At 41.6% G+C, this 21,601-nt stretch overlaps 1 protein-coding gene across 2 annotated transcripts in view; it reads right to left on the reverse strand.

Annotated features, from left to right (window-relative positions):
* The window catches only part of LOC129706899 (CREB-binding protein-like), a 126,724-nt gene that overhangs the window by 50,171 nt on the left and 54,952 nt on the right, over positions 1-21,601 (reverse strand). For both annotated transcript variants that reach the window (XM_055651526.1, XM_055651525.1), the window contains exons 14-19: positions 20,850-21,275; positions 15,460-15,639; positions 14,323-14,488; positions 12,072-12,190; positions 8,133-8,372; positions 6,344-6,432 (exon numbers count right to left, since the gene is read on the reverse strand). In XM_055651526.1, coding sequence (XP_055507501.1) covers positions 6,344-6,432; positions 8,133-8,372; positions 12,072-12,190; positions 14,323-14,488; positions 15,460-15,639; positions 20,850-21,275 — 1,220 coding nt within the window. The remainder of the gene's footprint in view (positions 1-6,343; positions 6,433-8,132; positions 8,373-12,071; positions 12,191-14,322; positions 14,489-15,459; positions 15,640-20,849; positions 21,276-21,601) is intronic.

Genomic DNA, 21,601 nt, shown 5'->3' on the forward strand with positions numbered 1-21,601 from the left:
TAAGTATGGGGGAAACTGGTATCATTGCAGTTGGGCTAGGCAGCGATCAAATGCAAAGCCTCACATGGAGAAAATTTACACTATGCATGTCCACAGCTCAAATATTTAACAAATATTTGACTTGTAACTAAGCCTGAAATAGTTTGCTTTCTCTTCCAAAGGTTTATCCCCTCTTAAAATTGGCTGGGTTCCTAACTCAAGTCTTGGGGAACAAGACTACAAAATGCCTTGGGGAACAAATTGCCAAAATAGGACAAACTTGTACTAGAGTTATATTAACTTGACAGAAATCACAAATGTACATGCCATCATTCAAATCCTCAATTAATATTTGAATGTCACATAACATACAGCATTTGGAGTTTCTGAACTGTCACGAGTGCTTGTTAATTTTAAGAAATCTATTGTGATACAACCACTACCTATAATATGCCTCTACAATATCTCATAATCTGTTTCATGGCTTAGACTTGAACAAATTTGGAATGAGTCAGGCTTGGTGCTGACAATGTGGCGTTAACCTCCAAGCCTGATGTGGAGACCACATATTAAAATTGCTGAATTTCAATTAAAACAACTCACTAAGCAGTGAAAACTCACTGGTACTGGTCTGAGGTAAGTTAAAATGAAGCCCTTTTCAGGCATAGTTTGTAAATATGAAGATTCCAATAGTACCCTTTAATTAGGACAGTGGTGCAAGCTTGACAACTTTTGCCTGGACCTAAATTTCCAGTTGCTTTACTTAAATTAATTTTCTACCATTTTCCAGTGTTGCTTTTAAACTCTTTGCAATAATTGAAATCTGAATCAAGGTAAAAAATAATACTTGGCCTAACTATGCACTCTAGACCATTAGAAAACCCAAATCCATGCTAAAAATTGAGTGATAAAATAATAAAAAAGCTGCTGGGCTGCGATAAGCTGCATGGCCACGGAACAAAGCAAATCTGTTCACCTATAGTAATAGTAAGGGTAACTATGCAAGACAAAGATTCACAAGAGTTTGAAAGTGAGGGGTGAGCAAAGGGAAAGTGAATGTATCCACAAACCAGTACCAAATATTACACAGAAGACATAAACAGATCAATGCAAAATGTATATTAGAACTAAGGGTGCCACAACAAGCATGTATTACAATAACAAATTTAATTTCTGTAATTCACAAATTACAACAAGTATTCTGATTTATAAACTTGTTTCTGCCCTAACAAAAACAATGCCTAACATGTCTTCTTCTTCTTGTGTATGACGTGCACAGCCTAAAGTTGTAGGACAACTTGTTCTATTTGATCTTATTTGATTGTGCACTTGTTTAAAAGCAGACTTACCTTTCATTTGTGGATATCTTGTCAGTGGTGTAACTGGGGGATTCCAAATTGTTTTTTAGCACAAGTACTTAATGGGATGTGGGGCAAATTGCACTGGCAACTCCACCCAGACATGTTGTTGCAGGACATGGCCAGCCAGTTGCTCCTTCACAGTGACCTTTCATCTGCCGCCCCTTGGATCAGGCAACCAGAGGTTAACGATGGCCGGTGCCGGCTATCCCAATGATGGGCTCTCTTGTACTTTAAACAAAGCACTCATGCCTGCCTCAGCCAAAGGCTTGTGTGCACTCCTTGGATTTGGACACAGTGCAATTCAGGTGATGCTACATAGTATTTGGCTGCAAGCACAAGCAGCTCATAGTTTATTCCGAACAGCTCAGTCACAGAGAACTCTGTGATTTACGGACTGTTCCCAGGGATGCATTCAGAGACTGACATCGAGTGCTGCTGGAAGGTCATCAACTCGGTGAAAGACGCTGTTCGGTCTGCCCGAGCGCTGTTCACCACCCAGCGGAGTGATATGTCCGTCGGGGAATGTTGCCGACTGGCCCGCTGCAGACTGCAGGAGTATGTGCTGAGGGTCGCACTGAAGCTCAGTGCAGCCAACGCCAAGGCTCAGTGGGGGAGGACCACAGTCTAGGGTCCTTCCGCTGCTGGACATGGGGGACAGGGTGTGGTGGAGACGCCCCTCAAAATAAGGGAAGGGATCCCACGCCAGTAGGCCACATGAGTGGCAAGGGTGGGGGATAAATTTGTGAAATTTGAGCAATGTAAGTAGACTGTATTGAATAATTTGTATAACCTCCGAAAATGTCAGATGAATTTTTTGCACTGTTCATGTATTGTATATATTTATAATCTGAATAAAGTCTATTTTGAAAAAAAAAAAAATGTTACTAAAAGAATTAAAAGAAACTATAATTGAGCTGTCTTAAGATGGATAAAAGTAGTATAATACATTGCCCTGCCAGATAATGTTCTGGAAAGTTTATAAATGGGCTTTATACACTTTTATATTCAGGGCAATGTTTACAGATCGGCTGTGTACATTGCAGTGTATAATCCGGAGTCATAATTCTCTTTCTAATATTGCATAGCAATAAAATGAAAACAATATCCATCTACCAGATGTAGTGTTAGTGAATAGAAATATTTAAATACAGTAAATTCTTTAAGTTAATAGCTCATAAATAGTGACTGCAAAATTCTAAAGCGATTTAATTTCCATAATCAGAACAGAAACAAGAGCTTTTCTGACAATTTGTGAAACAGTATTACAGTCACTGTTACCAATTAACGATTTCACAAAACAGTTAACTCTGAATATAAAGATATTCTCAATATCATGGCACCCTTAGTCTAAGCAAATGTGTGGTTCCTATAAAAGGTTCAATTTACAGTTTTATTTCTAAAAAAATCCAATCTTACTACCATTTAGAATAAGATACAAGTTTTTGTTCCAAAGCAATATGATGTGAAAGAAAATGATCTGTCAAATGCACACATATTAAAGAATATATTAAATAACTGAAGCCAGTGAACAAAATTAACCTTAGGTATCTTGATTATACTGCCTGTCTTTGCCAGCTATAGATATTATAGCTACCATGGTGTTCAACTAGTCAGTTTGCTTTGACTTTCTTATAGTTACGGATAGACACAAATCCTGTGGTCAAACTGAAGGACTTTGCACCTGGCCAACTAAATTTGTTTTACTTTTACCACAAAGATTTCCATGGGTTGATCTCATTGGTAAGATATATGAATGCAATTCCTGATTTTATGCATTTGGGAAATTGCAAGTGAGTTTTTGTGTAAAATCTAATTTCTCTTACTTTCACCGAAACCACTTTCAAAAGAGTATTCCATACTCAGTACAACAATGATGCCTTTGGTTATGAGTGGATGTTGCTTTCTGGTAAAAACTTGGCACTGCTGTAAATGTAACTGACCATAAAGAAAGGAGAAACAACCAATAGGTGGATAAAAAGCGTGAGCTGTCGGCCCCTTGTTGGCTCTCATTCACACACACCAAGCGCCTGCCTCACTGCAAGGTTCTGAATGGCACCAGGAAGTTCATTCATTCATATATCTGTGTACACTCAGCAAACATACACATTCACACTCAAATAATAACAACGTTAAAATAGTGGCATTCTGGAAGGGAAAAAAACCCATTTAATCAAGTTGCACAGTAACTTTAAAATGCAATGTTAAATAGATTTGTAAATATGGAGATAGTTTTCTGACAATAAAATCCAAAATTTAGCTACGGTTTCAATTGCTTTTATCTTTATCAGTCTGTAAAATACAATACAAATCTGAATTCTCCTGAAATCCTAAAGAACACTAACATGGCAGCTTGGCATGAGCAGACCAGATTCATCAGAATTAATTGGGCCAGCTTTCTGAAGAGGAAGACAAAGAGGCATGGACACTGACCAGTGGACCATTCAGATGAATAACTTTAAAAATGGATTTTCAAAGATGGTTGAAATAGTAATTAAAAGTACATCATTGCAATATTATGGGGCCTGCAACACATTACATCTTCTAGCAATTGCTACACTTGTGGTTAATTATTTTTGTCTGTGATACATTTTACTTATGTAATATGAACTCTGTGATTTGGTAAATTCTATTAACCAAGATCTGCTGATTTATACTTTAGCTTCCAATTGACTCCTCTGAACGTTACCAGAGATACCGTTAACCTAGCAAATTGTTTAGTATTACCAGAGTGTTGTTTTTGTGCATGAAACCTTGCAGGCTGACACTGCAGTCTGACACATTCGTAAAGGGAAAACTCTCTATACAAACAGTGTTTTTTGAAGTACAGATACATATATCCTACGTTCCTTGCTGGTGCCAGTTAAAACCTTGCCAGTGATCCCTTTCTGTCCAGCAGCTCACAGCCACAGCACTTCACACAAATTGCTACTGAGTTCAACAACGGACAGCTGGCATTGATCAATGTAGCTGCAGTACAGTTATAGCAATCCCAATGAACAAGATTCATCTCAACCAGAGAGTTGTGAATTCACCCAGAGAGTTGTGAATTTGTAGAATTCTCTGCCACAGAAGGCAGTAGAGGCCAATTCACTGGATTAGATTAAAAGAGAGATAGATAGAGCTCAAGGGGCTAGCGGAATCAAGGGTTATGGGGAGAAGACAGGCACAGGTTACTGATTGTGGATGATGAGCCAAGATCACAATGAATGGCTGTGCTCGCTCGAAGGGCCAAAAGCCCTCCTCCTGCACCTATTTTCTATGTTTCTAACTCAAGAATGGATCATTGAAACTCTTAGAGGACAAATCACGTGCATTTCAGATAAAGTCATATAAATCCTCTGTATATTTCAAACTTGCTTTTTCCCTTTAACTCCCAACATTTCAGGTTTGAGTAGGTGATCTGTTATTAATGACCCCAATTTAAAGATTCTGTCAGGTGAGTTCGAACATACAAAACAAAACAGATTAACATACGTATTTTAAAAGCCTTTATAACATCTAGCTAGGAGCATAAAAGTATAATTATGGACTGCTAATTACCAGCTGCAAATTCAAAAACACAATCAAAACCTGAAATATTGGTTGGATTTAGTCAGCTCTTCAAAGGACCGGTATCAAATGTAGTTATTACCACCTAATTACTGTTTGATTCTAAAATGATCTATATACAAATCTGTTCATTCCATTTCCTCAGCATATTCAACAAGCCCCGCCCACCTAGTCTGTCTACATAAAGCACTAAGGTTCGGGCAACAGTCATAACAATCATTCCTTTAACCTGTGATTTATGAGATTTGACTCAAGGTGAATATAGGTAGACCTATTGCCGCTTAAGACATGAAATAGGAGTACATCCTGCACAATGCAGAACGTGCTCATCATCTCCTGACAAGCCAATTTCAAAAATGACTTTTAAATTCCATGGCTGCCTCGCCGATGGTCTGTCTCATCTTTTTCTTTCTTTGTGTTTTTAGTTTGTTGTAAAATGTATGTTTTAGTTTATCTTTAGTTTTGTATTATGCGGGGGATGTTTTTTTATCTCTTTCCTTGACGGAAATGCTACTTTTTCCGTGTCGTATCTCCGTCCGCACTGTGGCCTAACATCGTAGAGCTGGCGGCCTCTTGCTGGGACCTTAGGAGCTCCAATTGCGGGAGCCTGCGGACTTAACATCGTGGAGCTGGCAATCCCTTTGCCAGGGATCAACCTCGGAGCTCCAATTGCGGGAGCTTGCAGACTTTAATATCGTGGAGCTTGCGGTCCCTGGTTAGCGACCGACTTTTGGCGCGCCAACCGCCCCGATCGCGGGAGCTTCGATCGCCAGCTGCGGGAGCTTCAATCACCCTGACTGCGGCAGTTCGAATCCCCCGACCGCGAGAGAAAAGGAGGAAAGAAGTTAAGACTTTATTGCCTTCCATCACGAAGGGGAATGGGGAGGAGCCGCTGTGGTGGATGTTTATGTTAAATTTTTATGTAGTTGTGTGTCTTGGTGTTTTTTTGGTATGACAGTATGGCAAATCAAATTCCTCGTATATTGCATAACATATTTGGCTAATAAATTACAATTAAACTTAGACAGAGTAAAGAAATCATTTTTCTTCATGATATATTTATCCAAAGTTATAGATCTTCCCCACAACAATAATCAAATGCCGCTACAAATGCAATGGACCAAAATAAATCCCACAATCTATCCTGACTAACATATACATTTAGAATATGGGACCATCAAAACAGCAAAATCTCAAATAAATCAAAGTATTAAACAGTTCACAGTAACAGCTCCTACAGACCCTAATTCAGTGGCTTCCATCACCAAAGCTTTAATTCATTCTAGACTTATAATAGTTGTACCACAGAAATAATCAAAATGACGCTTTTCGAAAGTTTACCTGCAGCCGGGCAATGAACCTGGTTTGTCACCAAGAGAACAATTTCCATTCTGTGCCATTGTCACCCTTCATTCACACAATATGCAACAACCCCACCCCTTACATTTCCTTACCTGTTCTGATAGCTGAAATACGTGGCGTCGCGAGGGATTGTACACAACTGTTTACCATAGCAGCACAATGTCTGAGGGGAAAACTCATACTAAAAAAAGAAAATGCAAAATAACAATTGAATCTGGTTAAAACCATGGCAATGTGTCAAACAGTTACATTCAGTTCAGGAGCAAACAAATTAAATGCAGCAAATTTAGTCTTCTCAGCACTTCAGTAATGTGAACATTCTGTGCTTCTCATTAACATTAACTGTACAGATTTTAATGCAGATTAGAGACAAAGGGCTAAGACAAACTCACAGCACTAAGATAAACTGAAGACATGCATGGTCATATACCTTCGTGCTATTTGTGAAAATTGATTTACGAAGGTGAAAAATATTGGATCTGGAGAATCTAACAATTTCCCACTTCTACAATCAGGTCTAAAGTTTATTAAGGCATGGAAGGTCTTAAGGCTTCACAGTGGTATTTGCTTAGCATGATTGATTTAAAGATGCACCATGGAAACCGTCCCATTGGCCCACCGAGTCCACGCTAATCATTGATCACCCGTTCACACTAACTATATGTAATCCCACTTTCACATCCACTTCCTACACTGTATGGACAATATACAGGGGCCAATTAACCTACAAACTAATCTCCCTTCTAAATATTCATGTTTGTCCTACAATCATTAATATATATTGTAAACATTTCTGGTCCCTGTATCACCCCACTGTTTGTAATATATAACTGCTTCCAATAAACAACTAGTTATTGGTTGTCAAACTAGATGAGATGTCATCATCCCTACTCACTGTATCCTGCCTGTTGGTCCATCTATGCCAATATACTATCTCTGGCATCTGTGATCTCAAATGTCAAGCTCTTAATGTTGATATCTCTCCAAGTGCTTCACATCATACCCGATTGCCTTTGCTTGTGTTGATCATTAATTTTCCATATCATGAATACTTTGTTCATTGATACAAAACCGTTGTTACTTTTAGTCACCTTTTTTTACTCAATTTGCCTCTTGCCGTCAATTTCTCTGCTATGCACATTTGCTTTCTACTGTTCTTAATTTCGTAATTCTTAATTTCTGCCCTTGCTTTTCTCTCTCCTTAGACCCCTGGCTAAGTTCTCAACCCTCTGGCATTCCACTTTGAACCCCTCCCTCCAACAGCACCAGAGTTGGGGATAACTCACTACATGGATGCACTCTGATCCGGTGGGTTTTCACAGCTAGCTTTTTAATTGTCATCACTCTTGTCAGTTCTAGAAAATCACTGTCATGTCTTGTAACTATGGAGGGCAGTATTCATTTATGACAATCAAAGACTTACAATAAAATTTGAGAAATGTTTTGTTTGCATGTTATCTTCTTCCAAGATATTTTAATCTTAATTTTTCACCTTAACAAAGGTTAAGGTGAAAGTTCTGTACACATTTCATATTTCCAAAATCTGCTGTTGTTGTTTTTGTTTTACAATTAATGTGTACAGAACTTTCACCTTAACCTTTGTTAAGGTGAAAACATAAGATTGAAATATCTTGGAAGAAGATAACATGCAAACAAAACATTTCTCAAATTTTATTGTAAGTCTTTGATTGTCATAAATGAATACTGCCCTCCATAGTTACAAGACATGGCAGTGATTTTCTAGAACTGACAAGAGAGATGACAATTAAAAAGGTAAATAAAAAAATTCACACCAATGACAGATCGACTTGATGCAAACTGCATATTAAATATTTTCTATATCCAAAGCACTTTAGCCTCTTTTGAAATAAAGGAGCTTACCTTTCGTCCACAACAGTAGCCAAGAGACTGCATGACGGGATCAATCTCCTGCTCGAAGACCTCGGCTAATTTTGTACAGTATTTATATACACGGGAGGTCTTGCGATTATACAACCATGCATTGTTGAACATCAACCATACATCTTCTACATACTGCCATGGCTCCTGGTACTGCCCAGTATCCAGCTTCCGTTTTATTGTTGACAGATCCATAGGATTCTTCACTATGTCAAAATAATCCTGTACAGGAGATGAGAAGGAGAAACATTCAGGCAGCAATGTCAATGCTGTGCGGTCTCCAAGTATAACTCAATCCCCTCTGCAGGTTTCAGAACAAAGCTCGAGGACTACTTTTTCCTCTCAGTTTGTCTGAAACACAAGTGTGGATTTGAGAAACTTAAATACTTTAAAATGAGGTAAAATTGTATGCAAATAGTCAGCATTCAATGGTCGAGGTAACTTCAAGGCTATCAGTATCCATTCTTCATGTGCACACTTTAAGTAAAAAATGGTAAAGCCTCTCTACATTTTGAACCTTTTTATTTTTGCTGAAAAATATTTTGGTTCCTAGTCACCACTTTCCCAAGTGGTTCTTATATTCCTTCATTACAGAAACAGTTTAATCCCAAACAGTTGTTAAATTATGTTGGTATATTTATGTCGGTAGATTTGCAACATATCCACCGATTATTTCAAATATTGTAATAGAGTGCAGGCTCGGTTCTTCTTCTATCTAGAAGGGCATTTTAATTGTCAAACAAGTTTGAACTTGAATAAATTTGAATGTTTAGTAGGTAAAATAACAAGTGGTTGGGTGGTTGCTGGTCAGCGCAGATTTGGTGGGCCCATGGCCATTTTCAGTAAGACTTTCTGTCATGCCATACTAAACAATGGATCATTGTAACAAATACACAGAAAACATCACCACCGCTATTTGCACTGCTACTTTCAGGGAACCACGGACATGTACCCCAGGCTACAACGCTGTTCAGGGGCATCCTATTTACAGGACCAGCCCTACCTTGATTTAACTTACCAAAATGCACTTGTCCAAATTAATTTCCATTGCCAATTCTTGGTTTACTTTCCCAGTTGACATAGGCCATGTGGTACTCTAATATACCCTTCTTCCCTGTCCACTATACCACCAATTTTGGTGTAATTCACAAACTTACTAACCATGCCTCATCTCATATCATTCTCATCCTAGTTATTAATATAGATGACAAAGAACAGTGGACTCAGCATCGATCAGTATGGCACACCGCTGATCACAGACCGCCAACATGGAATTCTGTGTCTGTGGAATTCTCTGCCTCAGAGGGCAGTGGAGGCGGGTTCTCTGGATGCTTTCAAGAGAGAGCTAGATAGGGCTCTTAAAAATAGTGGAGTCAGGGGATATGGGGAGAAGGCAGGAACGGGGTACTGATTGGGGATGATGAGCCATGATCACATTGAATGGCTCATAGGGCCGAATGGCCTACTCCTGCACCTATTGTCTATTGTCAATCTAAAAAACACCCCTCTTCTACCACCTTCGGACTCCTACCAATAAGCCAATGTTGTATCCAATTGGCTAACTCATACTGGATTCCACGTGATCTAGCCAGATCTGTTTGAAGAACCTTTAGCATCAGTGCACTGCCAAAAGTGTATGCGGCAGCTCAGGGCTTAGTGGGCTGTGTGGAAACCGTTTAAGACATTTGGGCAGGTACATGGATAGGGTAGGTTTAGAGGGTTATGGGCCAAGTGCGGACAGGTGGGACTAGTGTAGATGGGGCATGTTGGTAGGCATGGGCAAGGTGGGCTGAAGGGCCTGTTTCCATAGGGCAGGAAATATTGCAGGTAGTGGGGTGGGGTGCTCAGCAAAGCTCCCTCAGCATTTAACAGTACTAAATATCCAAACTCAATACTCTGAGAGTTACGAACCGAAAATTTGACTGGCTGAAGATCAAGTGGGAGGTGGGTATCCTGCAGTTGGCTCGCCTCTCCAATTTACAAGGCACATGAGGATTGAGATGCTAAATCCTACAGCTGTTCAAATGAGTGCAGCTCCAATAATAACCAAGCCCAGTATCATTAGGAAAAAAAACCCATCCACCATGCGATCATACACTTCTGCCTCTAGTGGGGCACCACCGTAGTGAAGTGGCACTGTTGTACACAGTAATGTTTCTTTGACTGGTGGCGCAGCAGTAGAGCTGCTTGCAGCGCCAGAGACTCACTTCGGGTGCTGCCTGTACGGAGTTTGTACTTTCTCTTTGTGACCGCTGGGTTTTCTCCGAGATCTTCGGTTTCTTCCCTCACTCCAAAGACGTGCAGGTTTGTAGGTTAATTGGCTTTGTATAAGTGTACATTGTCCCTAGTGTGTGCAAGATAGTGTTAGTGTGCGGGGATCACTAGTCGGAGCGGAGTCGGTGGGCTGAAGGGCCTGTTCCGCACTGTATCTCTAAACTAAACTACATCTCCCAAAGTCCACAACCTCTAGCTTCTAGGAAGCAGAAAGGAAGGACAATGCTAGTAGCCCTCACCGAACTTTTGTCTAATTCATGCCCATCCAGATGTGGCTATGTTCCTTCAGTGTCGATGAACATCTTAAGATTTCTTACCTAACAGCACTGTGGGATATGTTCACCACACCAACTGCAGTGGTTCATGAAAGGGGCTGACTAACATAGGAATGGTTATTGTACATGGATTATATTAACAACATCACAATGAGCAAACTCAGAATCAGTTTCTATTGCATCAAAAACCTACTATCATTTGCAACCACCACACAGTGCAGCAGGTGTGCGGTTAAACTTGCAACTTAACTCGTTTGTGGATCTAAGAAGCAGGCGGTTTTAAATTTTCTCAGGCTAACCACTAAACCACCAGCTTCCTCCAGAACAAAGAAAATGAATATCAGGCTGACAGTCTGATTGATTCAGTATTTTCCCTGAGAAACAAAAATATAATCACTGCATATATCGAAGTAACTACATTCATCAGGTAAAATGCAAGGGCCACTTTCAGCCATACAATGCTGTCAGTCTATCTTCCAGAACCTACCTCATGTTGGAAACGCCAAATTAGAATCTTTGCAACAAATGGAAGAGTATTTGATACAGCTTGCAATAACTTTACATGGTAAGGGAGTACAACCAAATAAACATTAACAATCGATTCAGGGCATTTGTACATAATATAAAGGAAACATCATGGTCCACCATACGGCAGTAGTTTCCAATGATTTGAAATGGAACAGTCTTTATTTAGATGTCCAGATTAGATGTCCAGAACTTTCTCATATGCGTTGCCTAATGCACAAGTTCCAGACTATGGACAGTAATGGTCATGGTAACTGCTTAAGAAGTTCTGTGACTGGACTCCCAAGGCCAGCCGTGGCACAGTACACATGATTTCAATGGAGCTTGTGCAGTTGAACAGAAAATTGTAAAGGGGACCATGTACTTAAAAAAAAATCTGCACTTTCTCTACAGCTGTAACACTATCCTATGCACTGTTTCCTTTCTCCTTTTGCACTACCTGTTTTACTCATGTATGGTATGGTTTGCCTGGATAGCACACAAAACAGTATTTACAGCATTTCGGTAGATAGTGGAGTGCAGGAGACTGAGGGGTGATCTTATAGAAATGTATAAATTGATGAGGGGCATAAAAAGGGTGAATGTACATTTTTCCCCCAAGGTAAGGGAATCAAGAAATAGAGGGCATAGGTTTAAGGTGAGAGGGGAAAGATCGAAGGGCAACATTTTCACACGAAGGGTGGTACTCACATCTCCATGTTACACTTTAACATATAAAATGTTCAGCTGCATGAAACCCCAGCTACAAAAAAAAACTGTCACTGAAGGCATGGTTGAAACATCATCTAACAATACTAGCAGCTGCACACGGTAACAAGGTCAAACATATTCACCAATTAGTACTCACAGGAATTCCCAACAGTGAGGGATCTACAGGCTGCCTGAATGGCAGCGATTCTGGGTCTTGACGGTACAATGCTTCAAGCGTGGGCATAAGTGCTTGCCGCAGTTCCTCTGGTTTGAAAACTAACAGAAGACAAAGATCAGTAAGGTCAGCTCATCACAAGACCATGCTCTAGTTCAGTAGATAATGACACATTGCTTCTGATACAGTGCATTCAGAAAGTATTCAGACCTCTTCACTTTTTCCACATTTTGTTATGTTACAGCCTTATTTTAAAATAGATTAAATTCATTTATTTATCATCAATCTACACACAATACCCCATAATAAAAAAGCAAAAACAGGCGTTTAGAAATGTTTGCAAAGTAATTAAAAAGAAATAACTGAAATATCACATTTACATAAGTATTCAGTCCCTTTACTCAGTACTTTGTTGAGGCACCTTTGGCAGCGATTACAGCTTCAAGTCTTCTTGGGTATGACGCTACAAGCTTGGCACACCTGTATTTGGGTAATATGTCCCATTCTTCTCTGCAGATCCTTTCAAGCTCTGTAGAGAAGGAGAGTCGATGCACAGCTATTTTCAGGTCCCTCCAGAGATGTTCGATCGGGTTCAAGTCCGGGCTCTTGCTGAGCCACTCAAGGACATTCACAGACTTGTCACAAAGCCACTCCTGCGTAGTCTTGGCTGTGTACTTAGGGTCGTTGTCCTTTGGAAGGTGAACCTCCGTCCCAGTCTGAGGTCCAGAACGCTCTGGAGCAGGTTTTCATCAAGGATCTCTCTGTACTTTGCACCGATCATTTTTCCCTCAATCCTGACTAGTCTCCCAGTTCCTGCCACTGAAAAACATCCCCACAGCATGATGCTGCCACCACTGTGATGAGCGGTGCTTGGTTCCCTCCAAATGTGATGCTTTGCATTCAGGCCAAAGAGTTCAATCTTGGTTTCATCAGACCATGGTTGTTTCTCATGGTCTGAGAGTGCTTTAGGTGACTTATGGCAAACTCCAAGAGGGCTGTCATGCGCCTTTTACTGAGGAGTGGCTTCCATCTGGCCACTCTACAATAAAGGCCTAATTGGTGGAATGTTGCAAATATAGTTGTCCTTCTGGAAGGTTCTCCCATCTCCACAGAGGAACTCTGGAGCTCTGTCAGAGTGACCATTGGGTTCTTGGTCACCTCCCTGACCAAGGCCCTTCTCCCCCGATTGCTCAGTTTGGCCAGCTCTATGAAGAGTCCTGGTGGTTCCAAAGTTCTCCCATTTAAGAATGACGGAGGCCACTGTGCTCTTCAGGACCTGCAATGCTGCAGAAATTGCTTTATACCCTTCCCCAGATCTGTGTCTTGACACAATCCTGTCTCAGAGGTCTACGGACAATTCCTTAGTCTTCGTGGCTTGGTTTTTGCTCTGACATGCACTGTCAACTGTGGGACCTTATATAGACAGGTGTGTGCCTTTCCAAATCATGTCCAATCAATTTAATTTACCACTGGTGGACTCTAATCAAGTTGTAGAAACATCTCAAGGATAATCAATGGAAACAGGATGAACCTAAGCTCAATTTTGAGTATCATAGCAAAAGGTCTGAATTCTTATGTAAATGTGATATTTCAGTTATTTATTTTTGATTACTTTGCAAACATTTCTAAACGCCTGTTTTCGCTTCTTCATTCTGGGGTATTGTGTGTACATTGATGATAAAAAAAAAATTAATCCATTTTAAAATAAGGCTTTAATGTAACAAAATGTGGAAAAAGTGAAGGGGTCTGTCTGAATACTTTCTGAATGCACTGTATAGTCAATTGTGCTTTCATCAAAAGGTTGTAGTAGCTTTTAGGAGATGGCACACTTGGAGAGTGGGTGCTCATCTAGATAACAGCTCTATGTTCACCAGGTTCAGATTATAGTAACCATTATAAGAGAGTTTTAAAGCACAGATGTTCCCAAGGAATGGACAGCTTCCAGTGATATGACCAAATGCCCACAAAAAACAAGTAAATCTGTTTCCCTTTCAGTCCTCACCTGTGCAGTTAGGGCTTGCCTGTGTGTGAATAAAACTCTTCATGCTGTGGGCTTGACTGCTTTGGCCTAATGCTTGATAGCACACTGCTGCTGGAGATCATGCACAAAACAATTACTGTGCAGCACTAGCTTCATGTACCCAGGGGTGTGAAATAATTCATATGCAACATCCCTGAGAGCTGGGTGCAGAAGCTATTTGAATGGTATATGAGTTTACTATGAGACACCTACACTTTCGACGTGACTGTGGAGGCGATGCTGATGACTGAGATGATGCATTGGCTCCAGTCTCCTCCTCCTCTTTGGGTTCGGTTTTAATCTCTGGTTTCTCCTCCTCCTCCACCTCCTCCATTGCATCCTGCTTGTTTTCAACACTTTCGTTACTCTCTTCCTTCAGCTGTGGACATGAAGACACCTCGTCATTCCGCAGATAGATTAAAAACACAAAGCTACAGTGCCCTCCATAATGTTTTTTTCTATTACAAATCTCAAATTGTGGAGTGCAGAGGCAAATAAATAAATGATGGGTATTTGTCCCAAACATTATGGAGGGCACTGTATATCCTTCGATACTTGGAAAATGCATCACTTTGTTTCATTTCTCCTTGTTAATTTTCATTATATACTCCTGAAATCTATCACAACTTTCCTTACTTTTCCCCATACATCCAAGTTTTGTGTAATTTGCTTTGATTAGAAGTGGTGCTCTGTACACCCACACCCAACATTATCACACATTAAGAAAACTGGTGGTCGTGGTAGACCTCTGTGTAACACATCATTTTCTACAGCCCATGTAACACCCAATCAATTCATCTCTGTGTTCTTTCCTGCCCAAAGACAATTTTGTACTTGTATTGTCACTAGCCCTTTAATTCTTTGGGATTAAATTTATTGACTAGCTTTTTTTGGCACGATATCAAATGCCTTTTTGCAGTCCACGTGCACAACACCAACCCCTATTTCCTCAACAAAAAAATAAATCAATTTAGTTAAGTACAACTTGTCTTTAACAGCCCCATGCTGGGTTTAACGTACTATTACTACTTATCTGAATAACTATTAAATGTGTCCCTGATTGTTGTTTCCATCATGTCCCCCACGTTCACGGTTGAGTGACTGCACATCATTGCTGGGTTTATCATTTCTCCTTTATCTGCAGTAGGGCAGTAATTACAGTCCTCCAGCACTCTAGCATTACCCCATTGTCAAAGAAAAAAGGAAAATGATGGCCAATACCACCACATTTTCAACCCTTACTTCCCTGAGTCACCTAGGATGCAGCCCAGCCGGTGATTTATCTACCAAGGGTACAATCATTTTTTGGGGGAATACTTCAAGAGTTGTGATACTTGCTGACTTCTGTACCTCGGTTTTGACTTCCGTCTGGGCATCTGGTGGCTCGGATTCCACGTCGTCCATTTTGGCCTCGGTTTTGGCTTCAGACAGCGGTGCTTCGGTGATGAGCTGCTGCGAGTTAGTGTCTGTACTAGCCACAGAGGCTGGGGTGGCCACTCTACCATCCATGCTTGCCGCAGATTGTGAGAGCTTTAACATTTAGAACAGAAACACACATGTTTCAATTGTAAAGATAGCTGCATCGTGCAATGAGAAATAGTGAACAAATAACCTAACATTAACAAATCTCTGGTGCAAGAGTTAATGGCAACAATCTAGATAATTTGTGATCTAGCAATCACACTACATATTTAAGCATAAATTATATTGGTGCATAGATTGTGGGATGGTTCCTGAAACAGCACCACTGGTTTGACAGTTGAATTATAAGCAATAAAACATTATTATTTAGTCTAGTTTATTGTCATGCGCACCGAGGTACAATGAAAAACTTTTTTATTGCATGCTATCCAGTCAGTCGAAAGACTATACATGATTACAATCAAGTTATTCACAGTGCACTGACACAGCAGAAAGGGAATAACATTTAGTGCAAGATAAAGTCCAGTAAAGTCCGAACAAAGATAGTCTGAAGGTCTCCAATGAGATGGATGGTAGCTCAGGACGCTCTCTAGTTGGTGATAGGATGGTTCAATTGCCTGTAGAGCAGAACTGTAGAACACTGTAGAATTGCTTTATTCTATTTGAGTGTTCAAACTTTTTGTAAACGACTTAACAGGCACAGGTCTGGAGTTTAAATCATCTTTAATCATAAGATATAGTAGAGCAGTACAGTTGGTTGTTAGTTCATCGCTACTACTAGTATAACTACGCAATGTAGGAAATGGGTGTTAATATAAAGTGTACAGTCAGGTGGAGTTAGTAATGCTGCATTACTCCGATTGGTTCACATGCAATAACCAATCTACATCCTTCCCCGTAGAGAGACAAATGTAAACACATGCAGTTAAACATACTTGCCGTACCTGTCAGGTGGTCTACTAATGCGACCCGAACGCATACGGACAAACCCCTCTCCCTCCGTACCAGAAAAGTCAGTGGGGCTGGGAGGTGGAGAACCCGAAAAAGAGAGTGCAGCCGGAGACACTTGAGGAGACCGGCGGGGTGAGCATGCGGGAATTTTAACGTGGGTGGCTGGGGTAACCGACCGAGGCGGAGAGTGCATGCTGGGACCAGGGAGAACAGGGGCAGCGGAGGGTTTGAACGGCAGAGGCGGTGCATATGGACCGGTAGGAGCTGGTTGAGGTTCGGTCACAAGCAGTAGATGTTGACGGCTGTGCTGGTACAGAACACCATCGGCGTTGATAAGGTAGGAACGAGGTTCTTTGGATGAGCCTACAACAAAACCCAGATGGGTATGTCCCACAGCAGCCTGCAAACGGACCACTTGACCTTGCATTAGAGGTTTTAGTGGTTTGCTGGACTTGTCATAGGAGCGCTTCTGAATATCGTGTCTCTCCTGAATGCGCATCTGGACCGCAGTGGGTTTGAGCACCTGTGGCTTCAGCTGTTGCTGGGCAACGGGTAGTGGAGGTCGTGTTGTATGAGACATCAGCGGTTGAGTGGGAAAACCCAGGACCCCGTCCCTGGAAATGTTTCTCAGGTTCAGGAGGTCGAGGTAGACATCAGACTTGGCAAGATGAGAACGTTCCATTAGTTGTTTTGCGCTCCAGACGGCACGTTCAGCTAGGCCGTTGGATTGGGGGATATTCAGGGCTGCTGGTGACATGATGGAAGTTCCATCGTCTGGCAAAGTGTTTGAATGCGTGGCTGGTGAATTGTCTTCCGTTGTCGAGAGAGTGTCGGTGATGAGCATGTCTTTGCCTGTTTTGTAAATGATCTTGAAATCAAATTGCTGGAGCTGCATCATCATGCTCTGCAAACATGCAGGCGCTGCGTGAATAGGTTTGTTCAGGATGGTTACTAGTGGTTGATGGTCAGTTTCGATTGTGAAAGTTTTCCCAAAGATGAAATCTTTAAATTTGGAGCATGCGAAGACAACAGTTAGCAGCTCCTTTTCGATTTGGGCATAGCGCTGCTCGGTGTCCGTCATGGTGCGAGAGGCGCACGATACAGGCCGCACTTTGCCGTTGGCAGATGTTTGAATGCAGGCTGCGCCCAACCCGTATTGGGAGGCATCACAGGTAATTGTGACTTGTCGCATCAGGTCGAAGTATGTCAAGGTGGGAGCGCTGGCCAGCTGTAGTTTTTAAAGTCAAGCACCTGTTGGTGTTGCTGGTACCAGATCCAGGCAGTGTCCTTGTGGGTGAGCTGCCTCAGTGGCAAGATGAGTTAGCTGAGATTGGGTATAAACTTTCCTAGATTGTTGACCATACCCAGAAAGCATTGAAGGCTGAGTACGTCGGCAGGGGAAAGCATTTTGTTGATGGCTGCAGTTTTCTTAGGGTCTGGCTTCAGTCCATTGTAGGTGAATACGTGTCCGACATAGGTGACCTCGGGAACGCGGAACTTGCATTTCTTGGGGTTGAACTTTAGGTTAATCTCACGTGCCCTGTCCAGAATCTGCTTTAAATTTGAGTCATGCTCCGCTAGGTCCTTGCCATGCAGCAGCATGTCATCAGCAATGATAGCGCATGGGAAGCCTGCGAACAGCTGTTCCATGGTTCTCTGAAAAACTTTGCTAGCCGAATTGATACCAAATGGCATTATGGGAAATTTGAATCTGCCAAATGGTGTGGCAAACGTGGTGAGGTTCGAGGACTCGTCATCTAGAGGTATCTGCCAGAACAAGCTTTTTGCATCCACCACGGAGGACACTGTTGCGCGACCGATTTGAGCCGCGACGTCTCCGATAGTTCTCGTCAGATAGTGTGGGCGCTGTGTTTAGGTCTCTTGGGTTGATGCACACTCTGAGCTCATCTTTATCTTTCTATTTCGTGACAACCATGGTGGAAACCCAGTCTGTAGGTTCACTGATTTCAGCCAGTACACCCATGGACACCATATTTTTAAGTTCAGTCTGGATTCTGTCACGCCTGGCATGTGAGGGGCACGGACGGCTGGGACGACGATGGGGTCAATGGCGATTTTGTAAGTCACAGGCAGCTTGCCCAGTGTATCATCGAACAGATCTTGGTAGTTTTGAATCGGGTCATCAGATATTTGTAGCTTGTGGACGGAGCGGCCGAAAGAGACTAACCCCAGGTCCTGGCATGCATGAATTCCCAGAAAAGTCGCACTTTGATTTTAGGACGTTGAAAATCAGATTTTTTGTGACATTTTCCATTACACAAAAGAAGCTAGTTTTTCCAAGGGGGTACATCACCTCCCCCCCATAGGCATGCAAGGTAGAGGCGTCTCTAGTCAACGTCTCATTATTTCTTATCTTGTTGTAGACGTTCAGCGACATTACATTCACGCAAATTCCAGTATCCAATTTGGCCTTCACAGGCTTGTTATTAATTAGCAAGGAAACAAAGAGTGATCCAAAAGCTTACCAGCTGTGTGTAGGAGAGTGTGAACAGTAGACTCTTCATATGAGCTAATTGGATCATCCTCGCGGGCAGCTTCGAGCTGTTCTTGGTAGTCGGAGAATGTTTGGTCTTGTCGCAGCAGGTGTAGATTAGACGCCAAACTGGAATTGCGGTTCCCACGGGACCTGCAGCAAACGGCGAAGTGGTTCATTTTCTTGCAGTAGTTGCATGGCTTGCCGTTTGCTGGACAGAATAGCCGACCTTTGTTGTGGAAGTAGTTAGTTAGGGCACCTTTACGGCGGTTCATTCACAAATTTTCTGCTAGTTGTCAGCATGGCGTGTTTAGTGAAGCCCGTCTGGTTTATACTCTTCTTATGAGTGTCAAACAGGTCGCTCAGTGGGGCCACAACCTCCGACATACGGCAGGCATGCACAGCTTGTTCGAGAGTTAGGTCAGCATTACGAAGTAGTTCTGTTTTGAGCTTTTGATCAGACATACCACTAACGTGTTTGACACGTATCAACTCATTCATTATTTCACCGAAGCGACATCGCTGAGCCATGTATCTCAAGTCGCAAATGAAACGTTCAACAGATTCGTCAGGAAGCTGTTGTCGCGCGAAGAATTTAGCTCTTTCCAGGATGCGGTTAGAAGGCAGGTCACACAGTTCACGGAATTTATGCAGCAGGACATTGGGGTTACGCATACCTGGCCAATACCGTTAAGTACAACTTGCGCAAAGTCGAAGGTTTGCGCGCGAATCAGAGCCTCGGGTACCGCCAGGTTTAGCAAGAGCAAAGCCTTGACCTCATCTGGATCATTGCGATGGACGATGTTGATATAGTGTTCGTAGTCAATCTCGAAAAGCCTCCATCGTTCTCCAATGTCTGAATCAAAGATGAGCTGAGCTGGCTTGCGGCACGAATGAGCCATGGTAATAAAAGATCAAACTAATAAAAGGCAAATAAAACCCGGTATACGGACGCAGTGGGTTACTTCACGCTTTCTGACACCATGTAAACGACTTAACAGACACAGGTCAGGAGTTTAAATCATCTTTAATCATAAGGTATAGTAGAGCAGTACAGTGGGTTGTTAGTTCATCGCTACTACTAGTATAACTACGCAATGTAGGAAATGGGTGTTAATATAAAGTGTACAGTAAGGTGGAGTTAGTGATGCTACATTACTCTGATTGGTTCACATGCGATAACCAATCTACACTTTTCATTGAAAGATTTTTGAGATTAGACAGGAATATCTGAACTATTTACAGTTCAGCCAAAAAGTGATGAATTAACTTGTAAAATCTTAACCAGTAAATGATATTGAAAATGGAGGCACAAGAAACCGCTCATGCTGGAATCCTGAGCAAAGCATAAAGTGCTGAAGGAACTCAACGGGCAGCAGCCGTGGAGGGAATGGTCAGATGACGTTTTGGAGTCAGGGTACTTCTCCAGTCTGAAGAAGGGTCGACCTGAATCATTGCCTGTCCATTCCATCCACGAATGCTGACTGACCAACTGAGGTGCTTTGTGTTTAAATCGGTGATATTGAAAACTCCAGGGATTCAATGCCAAAAATTCAAAACGTCTCCACATTCTTTACAGTATTTAAATTACTAATGAAAAGTGTTACTAATTTTATAAAAACTATGATTAGCATAAAAAGGAAGAAAAAAAAAGATTCACCGATAGCATGAAATACTCAGCTGTCATTTACACAAATCCTTTTTGTTCTAAGCAATAAAATGAAAAAATACTGGAAATTCTTGGAATTCACTTCTGATGATGTGTCTTTGACCTGAAACATTAACGTGTGTTCCTTTCCACTGACTGTTTTCACCATTTTGTTTTCATTTTGGAATTGCATTATTGCATTTTATTTTGAGCAAGACTACTTACAGGAGTTGTAGGCTGAGGTGGCCCGACCGACTGTTGCATTGGCTGTGGTGTTGTTACCGACTGCTGTGATTGTACTGGTGTTAGAGGCTGCGTCGGGGTTTGGGTCCTAGGTGGAGTCTGATTTGGGGTGGTACTCCGTGCTGGTGTTGCTGTCGGTGTTGAAGTCTGACCTGAAGAGGAAGCTGGAGTGGAGGCCTGAGACTGGGAAGTTGCCGGTTGAGGAGAAGTCATGCCAGAAGGGGCCGAATGCTGGATGGATGGTATACTTCCAGCAGCTGTGGCAACGGCAGAGGCAGAGATGGAGGCGGGGGAAGGAGTTTGCCGGAGAGTTGGCTGAGATACCGGTGGACAATGCATCTGAGCACCCGATAGTCCAATCATGTTTACAGTATTGTTCAAAGGCAGGGTGGTTCCAGGGGCCTGTGTCTGCAAAACAAAATAGACTAGTAAAATGTCTTACTAGTTCATTAATACCAGGGTTTGCTACATTTGCTACATAATAGTTAAAGGAAATTTAACGTTTAATATACTGAGTGAAATGGGGAAGTTTCAAAGACACATAAAGTGCACAAATGCAGTCGGAATATGTCAAAGCGTATCTTCCACGTCGTATTTTACATACTATTATATTGTATTTTACATATTACTACTGTATGCTATTTATAAACAGTTTTAATTTACTGGACCATGAACAAACATAGTTCTAAATAATGGGAATGAAACATTCACCTAGAGATAAATAAAACCACACA

This window comes from Leucoraja erinacea, chromosome 20 (assembly GCF_028641065.1).
Source record: "Leucoraja erinacea ecotype New England chromosome 20, Leri_hhj_1, whole genome shotgun sequence".
In the NCBI taxonomy this organism is placed as follows: Eukaryota; Metazoa; Chordata; class Chondrichthyes; order Rajiformes; family Rajidae; genus Leucoraja; species Leucoraja erinaceus.